At 53.6% G+C, this 14412-nt stretch overlaps 1 protein-coding gene across 1 annotated transcript in view; it reads left to right on the top strand.

Moving 5' to 3' along the window:
• LOC142004456 (olfactory receptor 10A4-like) overlaps positions 1 to 9493 on the top strand; it is a 31762-nt gene extending 22269 nt beyond the window's left edge. The window contains exon 2 of the mRNA XM_074982101.1: positions 8525 to 9493. Coding sequence (XP_074838202.1) covers positions 8525 to 9493 — 969 coding nt within the window. The remainder of the gene's footprint in view (positions 1 to 8524) is intronic.
• Positions 9494 to 14412: the final 4919 nt, after the last annotated feature.

Raw genomic sequence — 14412 nt, 5'->3', positions numbered from 1 at the left:
CCTGGCCCTGGCCAGCCCCTCTGGAGGTTGGAGGGGTTCCCCTGGAGCCCCACTGAATGGCAGCTGGGTCTGGGGCAGAGCGGGCTGGACAGTAACGTCCCAGGGGCTGCTCCCTCGGCCCCACCCAGCTTCTCAGTCCTGAGCAGACAGGCCAGTGTAACCGGGGAGGTGTTAACCAGACACTGGCCTGAGCCCTGGCGTGGACACAAGGGCGCTGCTATTAAGGCCCCTTCTCTTGCTAGAGTGTATTGTACGTCCTCAGCTGGAACCACGGCCTGCTCGAGGCTCTGTCACACGGTTAGGACTGACTCTGAGGTCATCTCTTCAGCAGCACACAACCTACTTTCCAGAGGAGAGAAGGTCCATTATCCCCATTCTACAGATGGAGAAACTGAGGCACAGACAGGGGTGGGGCCTTGCCTAAAGTCACCAAGCTGGAAACTGGTGGGCCCAGACCTGCTGAGTCTCAGTCCAGGGCTGGACGTCCTCCCCTTGATCGGGAACGGCCATATTACTGCCCCTCTCAGTGGGATTCCCACAATACACCTGCTGCTGGTGCTGTGCAGTGGGGTCGCTCTGCCTGCCGGCCTGGGGACTCGTCTGGTTCCTGTTCCCATGGCAGGACCAGCTGTCAGGGCAGTTCAGTCCCCAGAGTGAAGGGAGCAGACACAGTCCTGCTCTGTACAGCCAGAATGAAACTCAGATCAATGGTTTTGTTCCTTCTAAACACTTCCTGTCCCACACTGGGTTTGTTCTGGTTGCAAAGCAAGTTTTCCCTGGGGAAATTGAACGTTTTCTGCTCCAGCCAATTGCTCAGAATAAACACTTCCAAGGCTGGAACAGTTTAACTTTCTCCACGTGGAAGACTAAAGGAGAAATTGCTGTCAGCGAAGCAAATCACAATCCTCTACTCAATGGAGAAACAGAATAGAGAAGAGTTATTTACTTCTTCCCGTGGCACAAGGACTAGCCGGTGACCAAATGACATCAGCACGGAGCAGAGTTACAACAACCTAAGGGAAATGTTTCTTCACATGGCACAAAGTCAGCCTGTGGAAAGTTCCGAAAGTTACTAACGACGCCTCTTGTGGGCAAATCCCCAGAGCTCCAGAACAACAACTTTCATGATCGTTCCTAGTAAAGCTCCAGGGGATTTCAGCATCTCTTCACGCCCAGCCACCAGGCTTAGTGAACACTTAACGGGGAGATTTATGAGGCTCTCACCTCTTTGGAACTTGGTTGTCTTCATCTGCTGGCCAGGACGGCAATGATCAGCTCGGATGCCCCAGGACGCCCTAGATGGTTGGGAGGCAGCCGGCTCTGAGCTCACAGCCATGGCCAGTTGCAGCAGGTACGGACTTTTCCTCCACACAGTGTGCGGTGCGACGGTGGGGACTGGTTATTAGCATTACGATGAGAGCTGCTCAGGGCTGCACTGCTCAGGAAAGAACAGCCTTAGCCGGGGAGGTAGCATCTGGCACTCACAGAGCGAGTGCTCCTCCAAAGGGATCTCCAGATGTTACCTGGAGTTCCCAGAGCACTCTCAGCAGATTAGGGGAAAGACAAACCACAGATTCTTTGCTCCCAGGATGGTCCGAGGTCTTTGTGCCTCTGGCTGTCCCACACCAGGTCTGCAGGACTCAGCTAAGAGATGCCGGGGCAAGGTGGTGGTGAGAATGAAACCGAGAAGGAGCCAAGGGAGGTATCTGGGGCTGCAGATGAAACCAGAGTGAGATTGCCCGGGCGGCTGCTTGCTTGTCGAGAAGGTTACCCGTCTGTAGCTGTCTCGTAGCTTTACTCTGGAATTGCAAAGCCCCAGAATTTCAGTGGGAGCCGGACACCGAACACCCTTCGTCTCCTGAGACCTGCCAGCCCCCAGTGTCCAAAAGCCACCTGTCCAACAAGGGCTGAGGAGCATCCCGTACTATCCCTGTGAGTGTCTCTCTGCTGCTCATAGGCTGGCACCTGGATGGAGCTTTAGGGGTCTCCTCCAGCAGCTGACCCAACAGCTGTGGGTGCTCAGCTCAGCCCAGAGGTGCTCAGGCTTTTACATCAAGCTGTCTGGAGCTGAGTCCTTGGGCGTGTCTTCAGCCTCCACTCCTGAGCAGCTGCAGTTAGTTCGGCAGCCTCTGAGGTTGACAGGAAAGTGGTGAGCAATGTCCCGTCCGCTTTCACTGCCTTTGTCCCCAGGAGATCCACCTCCTGGCCTTGTACCTGAGTGCTCCACGGTCGTCAGGGGACTGGCCCTCAGAGCCTTCCTAGCAAGGCAGGGAGCTGCAGCATCGCCCTGTTTCACAAAGGGAAAGTGAGTCGCAGTCCCTGGTTTTTAAAGGGCCCTGGAGAGGTCAGGAGTGAGAGGATCAAGGGGAATTGGTCACCTACCTCCATTATTCTCCTTGGAAGAGCGCACACCAGGAGGGGGGGTGAATTGTTTATGGGCACAAAAGGGCTCCATCTACCCTACAGTTGTGTAGACAAACCTGGGGTTTTGATGGGTGTCGTTGACAAAAGCTGTGAAGCGTCTACGTGCAAAATGTGTTAAAAAGCCTTGTAGATGCTCTGGGGGCGGGGGGGCTGTTTGTTGACAGATCGGATTGAAAGATCGAGCTGCTTTTATGTGCAGACACAATCTGTGGGTAGAAGTTTTGTAAGGACACGTCTTCCAGCAGTAACTGCTGTCAACAGGTGATTCTAGTGTCGACGTAGCCAAGTTGTCTCTGGTGGGACAAAAACTGTATCTTGGTCTCTGCAGCCCAAGGTCAGTGGCTTTCCCACAAAACCATTCTCCTGAGTTTCTCACAGCAACTTCACCCTCTTGTCTGGAGTTGACATTTTTCTACGGAAACAATTGACTCTGCAAGTACATAATTCTGTCAACAAATTGTGGATGACAAGATCTGTCTTTAGTCATTTTTTTAAAAGAGATCTGAAATGTTAAGAGCAAAATATTTCTTTCATGGAATCCTGGGTCAAAATTTTCAATCTTTACATTTTCAAGTAGTCAAAAAGTGAGATAAAATTAATCTTAAAAATTAAAATTATTTTCTGAACTTCTCATTCATTTTTCTCCCCTTTCTTTCCGCACCCCTCTTATTTTTCGAATGAGCAAACTTAAAACCAGGAGAAAATGCCTGGGAGTGTCTGGAGAGTATCAAAAAAAATAAAAATAAAAAGCCCCTTGAATTCAGGTTTTTTTTCCAAAGACTGAATCAAAAGCAATATGTCATTAATAATGGGAAAATTTTGCTAAAAGATTTTTCTCAAGAGTTTCAAAATTTTCATGGAGATTCAGTTTCTACATCCTCTGGGTGTTTTAAATATCTTCTCCGTCTTAAAAAGGTTTCCAGCGTGTTTAGGCTCCCCAGTGTCCGTTTGCTGGTGTGAGATGTCACTGCAGGGGAATCCGGGCCCTGGTGTGATTATTCGTATCATTAACATACGAGTGAGAGGAGAATGTGCCCTCGTTTGAGAAATCGTATTTGGGAAATTGGCTGCGGTGACACTTTCACCCCCAGACTCTGCAATGACCCCCACACCGCACCCTCCGTCTGGCACCCTCCACCCCCTGCCCTGAGCTGCCCCGACCCTCCCGGACCCTGCACATACTACATCACACCCCGGTAAAGACCCCTCCAACCCAAACACCTGCCCTAACGCCCCCCAAACCCTCTGTCCTGAGCCCCCTCACCTCACTCCATCATCCTCCCCCTTTGCCCTGAGATCCCCCACACCAAACTCTGCTGTGACATCTGCACCTCCAGCTCCTGCCCTCACCCCCGACCCTCCCACCCCCCAAACCCTCTGCCCTGACCCATTCCTGCCCTCATAGGCCCTTCCCTGTCGGTAATCATCTCCCTGGTGTACAACCACCCAGCACTTCCCACCCCCTGCCCTGTGTCCCCCCAACCCCCTGACGTCTGCACCCCCATCCCCTTCCCTTAACCACCACATGCAATAAGGCCTCCCCCACAGCCCCCTGTCCTCACTGCAGCACCCTCTGCCCCCTGCCCTGGTCCCCCAATCCTTCCATCTTCTGCTCCACCTACTCCACCACCCACTCCTACCCCTCCACCGTCCCAAGCCCCAAGACTCCCTCGTCCCCAGCCTTCAGGAACCCACCTCCACCCCACTGACATATCTTACACGGCCCATGGGGAGCCCCCCAAGAGCTGGGGGTGCCCATACAAGTGAACGTAGAAGACATAGCTGTTACTATCACCCTTGGGCTGCACCAGGCTGATCCACAACAACGGGCTCAACCTACCACACCATTCAGACCAGCGAGACAGCAGAGACGCAGAACAGGAAATGCACTTTCCCACTGCCAAATTTGTCCACATATCTTCTTTGGAAATACCATCACTGGACCTAACCAGGTTGCTCACAGAATCACGGGCACTTTCTCATGCTCCTCTACGAACATCATATATGCCATCATGTGCCAACAATGCCCAGATGCCCAGATGCTTTGTATATTGGACAGACTTCTAACTCCCTTAGACAAAGGGTCAATGGGCACAAAACAGACATCAAAACACTCCAGATCCACAATCCAGTTAGTCAACATTTTAATGGAATGGGGCATTCTGTCAATGACCTCAAGGTATGTGTGTTACAGATAAGGAATTATCGCACCGTTTTGGAAAGAGAAACAGCCGAGCTGGCTTTTATATTCAAATTCGGCACATTAACACATGGTTTAAATCGTGAAGGGAACTTTCTAAGTCACTGGAGGGGCTTGTCTGCATAGTTGGCTCAGTCTAATTTGTGACCTTCCCCCCCCACCCCTCCACTCTCTGATTTGCTCACCTTGATTATCTTTTTTCTGATTTGTCCTCCTTGCTTACTGTTTTTGGTTCTCTGTGCCTTAAATATTGAGTCTGGTCTGGTCTGGTCTGACTATGGTCTGAAGAAGTGGGTCTGTCCCACGAAAGCTCACCTAATAAACCATTTTGCTAGTCTTTAAAGTGCTACTTGGCTGCTTTTTGTTTTGATAGTGTATAGACTAGCACAGCTTCCTCTTTGTTGTTTTATAAGGTGTGTGCTGTTTACAAATTTGAGCAGAGTCAGGTGGATGGGCTGCATCTGATCTCTTCTCATCAGACTATCCACTCCTGAATACGACCACGGTACATGCTCCACAGGTGAAGCCCACTAATTTAGAGGGGGTCTCTCATAGCTGAATTTATCTGAGCCCTTTTGGTACATAATGTGTACTTCGTTAATTTATTGCATGGTCTCCTGTTTCCAAAGGGACTGTCTGGGTGACCTGAAGAGCACTGAAATTACCACTGAGCTTTCAATGACAAGAATCTCCCCGGACCTTATTTTCAGGGGTGAGTAAATCGTAGAATGCCAGGGCTGGAAGAGAACCCAGCAAGTCATTGAGCTCAGCCCCCTGCCTAAAGCAGGATCACCCCCAACTAAATCATCCCAGCCAGGACTTTGTGAAGCGGTGACTTAAAAACTTCTTGATATAGAGGTTCCATCAACTCTCTAGGTAACACATTTCTGTGCTTCCCACCCTGCTGGGGAAATAGTTTTTCCTAATATCCAACCTCGACTTCCCCCACTGCAACTTAAAACCCTCGTTCCTCATTCTACCATCTGTCACAGCCTCTCTCCACCCTCTTTAGAGCCCCTCTTCAGGAAGTTGAAGGCTGCTATCAAATCCCCACCTCACTCTTCTCTTCTGCAAACTAAATAAGGCCAAATAATGAAACAATTCTATTTATTTAGAGCCTGTCCAAATGTCAGCTCAGAAATAAAAACAGAAACCAAAATCCATTCTGGAAAAAGAATTAATCTATATGGATGTTTTCCATCAGTAAACACAGAGAAAACATTTTGTGTTGAATGTTTGAGTTCATAAAGGCTCTTGTGAACTTTAATTTGGGTTTTTGCTGCTTCTACTTTTCACATTGATTCAGTGTGAAAAAACACACTGGCATTTCCCACGGGATGCAAATTCCATTTCTCAGCCAGCTCTGCATTTAGTGCCATGGTCGTGCTGAGGAAAGTCCTTCGTAATGTCAGTGAAGGTTTTTCAAAGGAGCTCTTAAGAGAGACACAAGAATTCTCACCACTTCTGTATGTTTAGAAAATATCACTCACAGCCGTTTGAAAAGGTTTTGTGATGTGCACTGGACGTAGCTCAGCCCCACCCTTTCATTTGGTCCTGTGATTTCATGTTCTCTCTTTGTTCTCTTGGAGAGCGTGTGTCATTTGGAGTCAGAAGAACACAGTCTCCAGTTCTGGGCGTTCCCACTCAGTGTGTCTCTTCTGTCACTCTGGTTCCCGCTTACGAGCTCACTGTTATTTGCTGCAGTCCTGTGAGAGCCCCATAGCAAGGAAGTTAAGCACAGGCGAAATCCATTTGTTGTGTCTCATTTTTAATTCAACTCTGTCACTTCACGGTCACACACGTGATTATGAAGTTCCTTTTCAACAAATAAACCTGAAATAAAACATGTAGGAAATGTCTCCTACATCATGGGATTTTTCTTGTAAAATTCCTTGTGTTACCATCACAGGAGAAAGCTTCACAAGTGGTGTAACTCGGAGACTCATAGGATTATAGAACATTAGAACTGGGAGGGACCTCGAGAGGTTGTTCCGTCCAGTCCCCTGCACTGCACAGACCGTCCCTGATAGATGTCTGTCTAACCTGCTCTTAAACATCCCCAGGGATGGAGATTCCACAGCCCCTCCAGGTAATTTATTCCAGCGTTTAACCACCCTGACAGCTGGGAAATTTTTCCTAATGTCCAACCTAAACCTCCCTTGGTGCAGTTTAAGCTCTTTGCTCCTTTTCCTCAGTGCAGCTCCTTTTACACCCATGTAAGGTGCTGGCCCTGGGTCTCGTCTCTTATGTGGACACAAACCAATGTATTGCAGAACTGGCTGTGAGGGAGGCAGGAATGATTTGGGTCGTTCGCTAACACTGAAGGAAGAATAACGCTGTGCAGAGCAGAAAGGCCACAGTCCCCCACTGCTTTCAGATTCCAGGGGGCTTCTCCATCGGAAAAAGGTTTCCAGCGTGTTTTGGCTCCGCAGTGTCCGTTTGCTGGTGTGAGGTGTCACTGCAGGGGAATCCGGGCACTGGTGTGATTATTCGTATCATTAACATACGAGTGAGAGGAGAATGTGCCCTCGTCTGAGAAATCGTATTCGGGAACTCGGCTGCAGTCACACTTTCACCCCCAGACTCTGCACTGACCCCCACACCTCACCCTCCATCTGGCTCCCTCCATCCCCTGCCCTGAGCTGCCCCATCCCTCCTGGACCCTGCACATACTCCATCACACCCTGGCAAGGACCCCCCCACCCAAACACCTGCCTTAACGCCCCCCCAACCCTCTGTCCTGAGCCCCGTCCCCTCACTCCATCCCCCTCCACCTTTACCCTGAGACCCCCCGCACCAAACCCTGCTGTGACAACTGCACCTCCAGCTCCTGCCCTCACCCCCGACCCTCCCACCTCCCAAAACCTCGGCCCTGACCTCTCCCTGCCCTCATAGGCCCTTCCCTGTCGATAATGATCTCCCTGGTGTGCACCCACCCAGCACTTCCCACCCCCTGCCCTGGTCCCCCCAGGTCCCTGACTTCTGCATACCCAACCCCTGCCCTTAGCCACCATATGCAATGAGGCCTCCCCCACAGCCCCCTGTCCTCACTGCAGCACCCTCTGCACCCTGCCCTGGTCCCCCAACCCTTCCATCTTCTGCTCCACCTCCTCCACCACCCACCTCTTCCCCTCCACCATCCCAAGCCCAAACACTCCCCCACCCCCAGCCTTCAGCCACCCTCAGCCACCCCACTGATATCTCTTACACAGCCCATGGGGGGCCATACAAGAGAACGTAGAACACACAGCTGTTACCTTCACCCCTGGGCTGCGCCAGGCTGATACACAACAATGGGCTAAACCTACCACACCATTCCTTCTCACCACACCTTTCTGACCAGCGAGACCGCAGAGATGCAGAGCAGGAAATGCACTTTCCCACTGGAAGTGACGCACCTTACACAGCGCCACATTCACTGAGGGACTTTTTCACAAAATGCCAATAGAAAAAAGACCACCGTCAGCTCCAGCTCCATCCCATTCACACAGAACGGCGCAATCGAGAGCTGTTGGAAATGCAACGAACAGACAACACGGACTGGAAACACAGAGACAAGAGACAAGCGGCTCTTCCATCAGATGAAAATGAAGAACTCCAGGAAACTCACCTTCATATGGACAGAAGTCAACATCTCAACCCAATGACAGTGAGGAGCCAAGAGAAACCTGACTTGCAAGAGACAGAAGAAGACAATCAACCCCTTGAGCACACGAACCAAATGTCCCTGACTCTGCTTAAAGCCTGGAGCAAGCCCAGATCAGTGGGCTGTAATTTACAGAGAAATTTCAGCAGTTGTTAGTCAGAAGGGTCCCGACAGGAAGGAAACCAGGACAAATGTTTTATTTTGCAGTCACATTTCTGATGTGTCTCAGACCTGGTCTCTTTGTTCCCCTACAGATGACCTCTTCCAAGAGCGACCCTGGAGGGAACCAGACCATCTTCGATGTGTTTGTCCTCGTGGGGTTCTCACATCTTAACGAGCTGCAAATCCTTCTGTTTGTGGTGCTTCTAGTCATCTACCTGCTCACCCTTATGGGGAACCTACTCGTTATCCTGCTGATAAAGCTGAGCCGCTCCCTCCACACCCCCATGTATTTCTTCCTGGTGAACCTGTCTGCCTCGGAAATCTGTTTCACCAGCAGTGTGGTCCCTCAGCTGCTGGCTCACCTCCTGGTGGAGGAAAAGACCATCTCCATTGAAGCTTGTGCAGCGGGGATGTACGTTTTAGCCATCACGGGCCTCACGGAAGGCTGCCTCCTCGCAGCCATGGCCTACGACCGCTACGTGGCCATATGTCACCCCCTGCACTACACAACCATCATAAGCGGCCGGGTGTGTGCTCTGCTCGCGGGGGCTTCATGGGCTGTTGGCATCTCGGTGGGAGTTTCTCTGACCATGTGGATCTTCAGCCTGCCCTTGTGTGGCTCCAACCGCATCCACCACTTCTTCTGTGATGCTCCACCATTTTTGGAAATGGCATGCGCTGACACATCAATAATTAAGGCTGTATGCCGTATGGTGGCAGTTCTGTTCACCCTGGGCCCTTTCCTGTTGATACTCCTGTCCTACATCCGCATTATCTCCACCATCCTCAAGCTGGCATCGGTGGAGGGAAGGCGTAAAGCTTTCTCCACCTGCTCCTCCCACCTCACGGTGGTGACTGTGTTCTATGGAACAGCCCTCATCACCTACCTGGTGCCCAACACTGGCTCCACTACAGAGAGTGACCTATTGATTTCCCTATTATACACAATCGTCTCACCAGCATTGAACCCCATAATTTACACTCTGAGGAACAAAGAGGTGAAAGGAGCCTTGAGAAAAACTGTACAGAAGAGCAGCTTTTCTCACCACTGGAGAAATTAGAGCCTGAAAAGTCGAATTAATCAAATTGGGTGGTGGGGTCCTGGTGAACAGAAATTCAAAAAGATTTTATCGAATTTCTCACAACGCTCAACTTCTTTGTTCTTTTGAAAGACTATATCCAGTCTGGAAAATGGAAGAGAAACTTTTGTTGCCAATTTACCTCAAAATTTAAAATGTCTCTATTTTTTGAAATTCAAAAGGCAGAATGGTTTCCTCGGATTTATAATTCATTGGGAACATCCCGCCCCCCCCCCCCCGCCAAAAGGAAAAGGTTTAGTCAAAGTATGGTCCTGACTTTCAGCTTTCAAAACTGGAAATGTCAAAGGAAAACAGAGCTTCCAAGGAGAGACGTTTCATTCCAGTTCCACCTCCGCCAGCCATGTCCTTCCCAGGTCCGACTATGTGAAGCTCTTTTCCTTACTACCCCTTGCTCCTGACGATACCATGTGGGATGCTGACAGGGAGAGGGTTGGGGGCTATCCTGATACTGCAGAAGGAAGTGAGAAGGGGTTGGTTGTACATCCAGATCCACCAGCAGTGTATTAGAAGCAAGAGCAAGGCCAAGGACAGGGTAGGCTCCTTGTGCAGTGAGGAGGGAGGAACAATATCAACAAAAGTTGGATATGGCAGAGCTGCTTAATGACCTCTTTGTTTTGGTATTCACCAAGGAGTCTGCTGGAGAAATGGCAAACACGGGGAGTCCCAGTGGGGAGGGGATAGATATGGAAGATAAAATAAAGAGAGAACAAGTTAAAAATGACCTAGAAATGTTCGATGTCTGCAAGACACAAGGGCCTGATGAAATGCCTCCTAGAATACTGGAGGAGCTGAAAGAGGAAATATCTGAGCCTCTTGCTATCGTCTTTGAAAAGTCCTGGAATTCGTGTTAGTCTGGATCTGCAAAAGCAACGAGGGGTCCTGAGGCACCTTATAGACTAACAGAAATGGATGCGCATGAGCTTTTGTGGGCAAAGACCCACTTCATGGAGCACCTGCAGCTGAGGAAGTGGGTCTTTGCCCATGAAAGCTCATGCTCACACATTTCTGTTAGTCTGTGAGGTGCCACAGGACCCCTCATTGCTTTAACTCTAAAAAGGAAAATAAGAACAACCCAGGAAATTTCAGACCAGTCAGTTTAACTTCTGTGCCAGGAAAGGACAAAGCAAGTAAGTAAGGAATTTACCTGCAAACATCTGCAAGACAATCAGGGGCTGGGTAACAGCCAGCGTAGATCTGTACACTACAAGTCACGTCCAACCAATCGGATGGCTTTCTGTGAAAGTGTAACAACGCTTGTGGGCAAGGGAGAAGGGGTGGATGTGGTGTACCTGTGTTTTAGGAAGGCATTTGATATGGTCTCGCATGATCTTCTTATCAATATATTTGGTAAATACAACTGAGATGGGGCTGCTGTAAGGTGGGTGCATAACTGGCTGTACAGCCGTTCTCAGAGAGTCGTTATTAATGGGTCACAGTCCTGCTGGAAGGGCAGAACAAGGGGGGCTCTGCAGGGGTCTGTTCGGGGACAGGCTTTGCTCAGTATCTTCGGCGATGTGGATCTGGGCATGGAGAGTGCGCTGCTTACGTCTGTAGGTGATACCAAGCTGGGAGGGAGAACAGGGTCGTAACTCAGAATGATCTGGGCACACTGGAGAAACGTCCTGAGGTCAATGGGGTGAAGCTGAATAAGGCCAAGTGCAAAGTGCTCCCCTGAGGAAGGCCCAATCCGTGTCACACCCAGCCGGGGAAGTGGCTGTCGAGGGAGGAGTCCTGCAGAAAGGGATCTGGGCTCAGAGCGGAGCACAAGCTCCAGAGGAGTCAACAGGGTGAGACTGTTGCCAGAAGCGCCAACCTGCTTGTGGGCGGCACTGCCGGGTGTTGGGAGCCAGCCAGGAGCAGCAATTCCTTCCCCCCGCTCTGCGCTGAGCAGCCTCCGTGGGGCTCGTGCCCAGGGCTGGCCCCACATTTGCAGAAGGCTGTGGAGAAGGGGGAGCAGGTGCGGAGAAGAGCCCAAGGCTGGTGGAAGGTGCAGAGAACATGAGCTGTGGGGGAGCCGGCCAGACCTGGGCTCCTTTCGCTCAGAAAAGAGAAAGCTCCCAGGGGCCAGGGGAGCGGGTCTCAAGCAGAGAGCTGCAAGGAAGAGGGGTAATTGTGGTGCCCCCAGCCAGCCCCCAGCCCCTCCCACTCCCCGCTGCCCCCCTCTCCCCACCCAGCCCGTCCTGTAGCAGGGAGTCCCACAGGCTCTGGGTGTCCTGACCACAGAGATGGGACCTGATCCTGGCCTAGGTCTGAGGTGGGGGCTGATCCTGCCCTGTGGCTGAGGTGGGGGCTGATCCTGCCCTGGGGCTGAGGGAGGGGCTGATCCTGCCCTGGGGCTTAGTCGGGGGCTGTGGGGCAGAGGGCGCCGTGGGGCAGGGCTGGTGGAACTCAGCCGGCCCTGGAGCAGGTTCCTGTCCCCACAGAGGCTCTGCACCCCAGGTCCAACATCGCAGCTGGGGTGTTCTGCCGCCGGGACCCTGAGGTCAGTGGTGCCCGAGCAGTCCCCGCCCGCCGTGGGGAGAAGGGCCACGCCAGCCCAGCCGGGCAGGGGCACCTCTGTGCCGGGACTGGAGCTGTGCCCTGGCTGTGGAAGCCATTTCTGTCACCGGTGTGTAGAGCGGCACCGACCCTTGGGCTGGGGGGCCAAGTGAGGGGTCTGATGAAAGCTGGAGATGCCCTGAAGCCGTGTGTGACTTGTGTGTCGGTGCCGTGGTCGTGTGAGAAGTTACACACATTGGCTCTGTAGCTGTGTTAGAAATGTCTGAGTGCTGAGAGTCACACTAGGGGGTGTGCGCACACACACACACACACACAGACACATGCAGAACCAGGCTGCTGGGCTAGACACCAGGCTCAGGCGTCGAATACACATCTCAGGGAAGTGGGACTTGTTGTCCACACCAGCCCAAGGGGTCAGGTGGCCTGGGCTGAGCAATGGGGTTGAAATCGGACGCCCAGACCTCCATCCCAGCTGCCATGTGACTGGACTGGGCCGTGCTCGGGAAACCAGCCACCGAGGGCAGTTTCCCACAGCGGCTCACCGGGGTCGGGTGACTCTGAGCCGCCAGTGCCTGTGGGAAGGAGAAAGGACGTTCCCCTCCCCATGGAAAGCCGTCAGATGCTGTGGCGGTGACCACCTCGCTCCCAGTTTGGGTTCCGGTTCCAGTGCTCCAGCGCCCAGTTCTCCAGGCTGCAGGAACTAAGCCAGTGTCCTCTGGGCTCCCGCCCCGTGGGGGGTGTTCAGAGACTTTCAGGACATCAGCACAGGACGTGGCTGGCTGCATCAGTGGCCGTGGGGGACGTCTGGAATGCGCCACCTCCACCCACTCTCTGCCCGGGTCTGTCTGTTGGTGTTAACACACCTGTACACGTGGATGCTGAAGGCCAGGCCCAGCGTGCTGGTTGGGTGAGAGCCAAGCCTGGATTGACCTGGGGCTGCGGCTGGACCCTTTGGGGCCGGAAGAAGCCGGGTGCAGCTGGTGACCCAGGTTTCAGTGACCTCTCCCCCGAGCAGGGGCTGTCGGTCGGGGGTGGAGCAGCTGGAGAATCTGGGGGTTTGCCTGTGGGGCTTGTGGCTGCCGGAGGGGCTGGCAGAGTTACTTTTGTGGAACAAGCCGGCTGCTCCGCTCTCCCTCCGCACCTCCCTCCTGTGTAACTAACGCACTTCCCGTGGGTCTCGGCCTCCACCAAGACCTGTCCTACCCAACACCCCCTGGGCCATTCGCTCTCCCTCACCCCAGCCAGGCTCCCCCACTGCCCCAGCCCCTCCCAGGGTCCAGTTCAGCCCTGGGGAAGTGGGTCCCCCTGCACCACTGCAACGGGTGGAGCTGCCTTGGGCTGCGCCAGGCCTGGATTGGGCCCTCACAGCACAGGGTACGGCCATGCGCCAACATCAGGCCAGACGCAGAGGGGACCCCGCCCCATGTGCCCTCCCTGCCCCCACCCCCTCCGCGCCTGCCCGGCTGGCTCCCCACACACAGGGAGCAGAAGGTGTCCCTGTAACGGTGCCACAGGGGGATCCTGTCCCTGGGCCTCTCCTTCCCTTGGTGGGGGCAGCTGGGTGGCAGCGTGACCCCTCGCTGGCCTGCAGCCCCTTCTCACCCTCCATCAGTACCAGCTCCTGGAAGTGCCCATGGGCCTGTCTCAGCTCCTGCTGCTGCAGTGGGATCAGCACGACACCCCAGGGTGCCCCCCACCCACAGGCTGCCCCCGCCCTGCCCCCGAAGGGTCTGCCCCATTGTCCTCCCAGCGGGTGGGACGATCCCAGGGGCAGGGCGAGCCCACCTGCCCCCTGCACACACCTCACCCTGCGCCCCAGGGATCTGGAGGGTGAAATAAAGAGAACTCTCGTGTGGGGTCTTTTTCTGAGGATTTCCCGGGGCTGCAGCCCACACGCCCAGGAGTGTTTCTGTTGCCGAGACAAGAGCCCCTCCCCAGGCAAAGCCCTGCCTGGCTCCTGGCTGGGGCAGTCACAGCGGCGGGTGTCAGAGCCGGGGACAGGAGTCGCAGAGCAGCCAATAGGCAGGTCTTATTGGCTCAGACTTGCAGGGCACAAAGGACCGTCAAGGGCAACCGCTCTGACCTGTACCTGGCAGGCCCCAGATCTCCCCCAGCCCCTGCTGCCCCCACTCACCCCGGCTGAGTTACTGACGCTCTCGCAGCACAGCTGAGCGATGGCCAGGGATGGAGAATCCCCCATTGACATGACTGGAACCCAGCCCGGGACCCTGCCCCCCGCTGCAGAGGGAGGGAGCCTCATCCCCCACCCCATGGGCTCTGCACATCCGACCCCTTGAATCTCCCTTCCCAGCCCAGACACGGGGTCGCTCAGAGCAGGAGTGTTTGGCCAGAGCCCCCAGCCGAGCGCCGGGAAAGAATTG

The sequence above is a fragment of the Carettochelys insculpta genome, chromosome 32 (genome assembly GCF_033958435.1).
Source record: "Carettochelys insculpta isolate YL-2023 chromosome 32, ASM3395843v1, whole genome shotgun sequence".
Taxonomy (NCBI): Eukaryota; Metazoa; Chordata; order Testudines; family Carettochelyidae; genus Carettochelys; species Carettochelys insculpta.
This window is presented reverse-complemented; position numbering and strand designations above follow the sequence as displayed.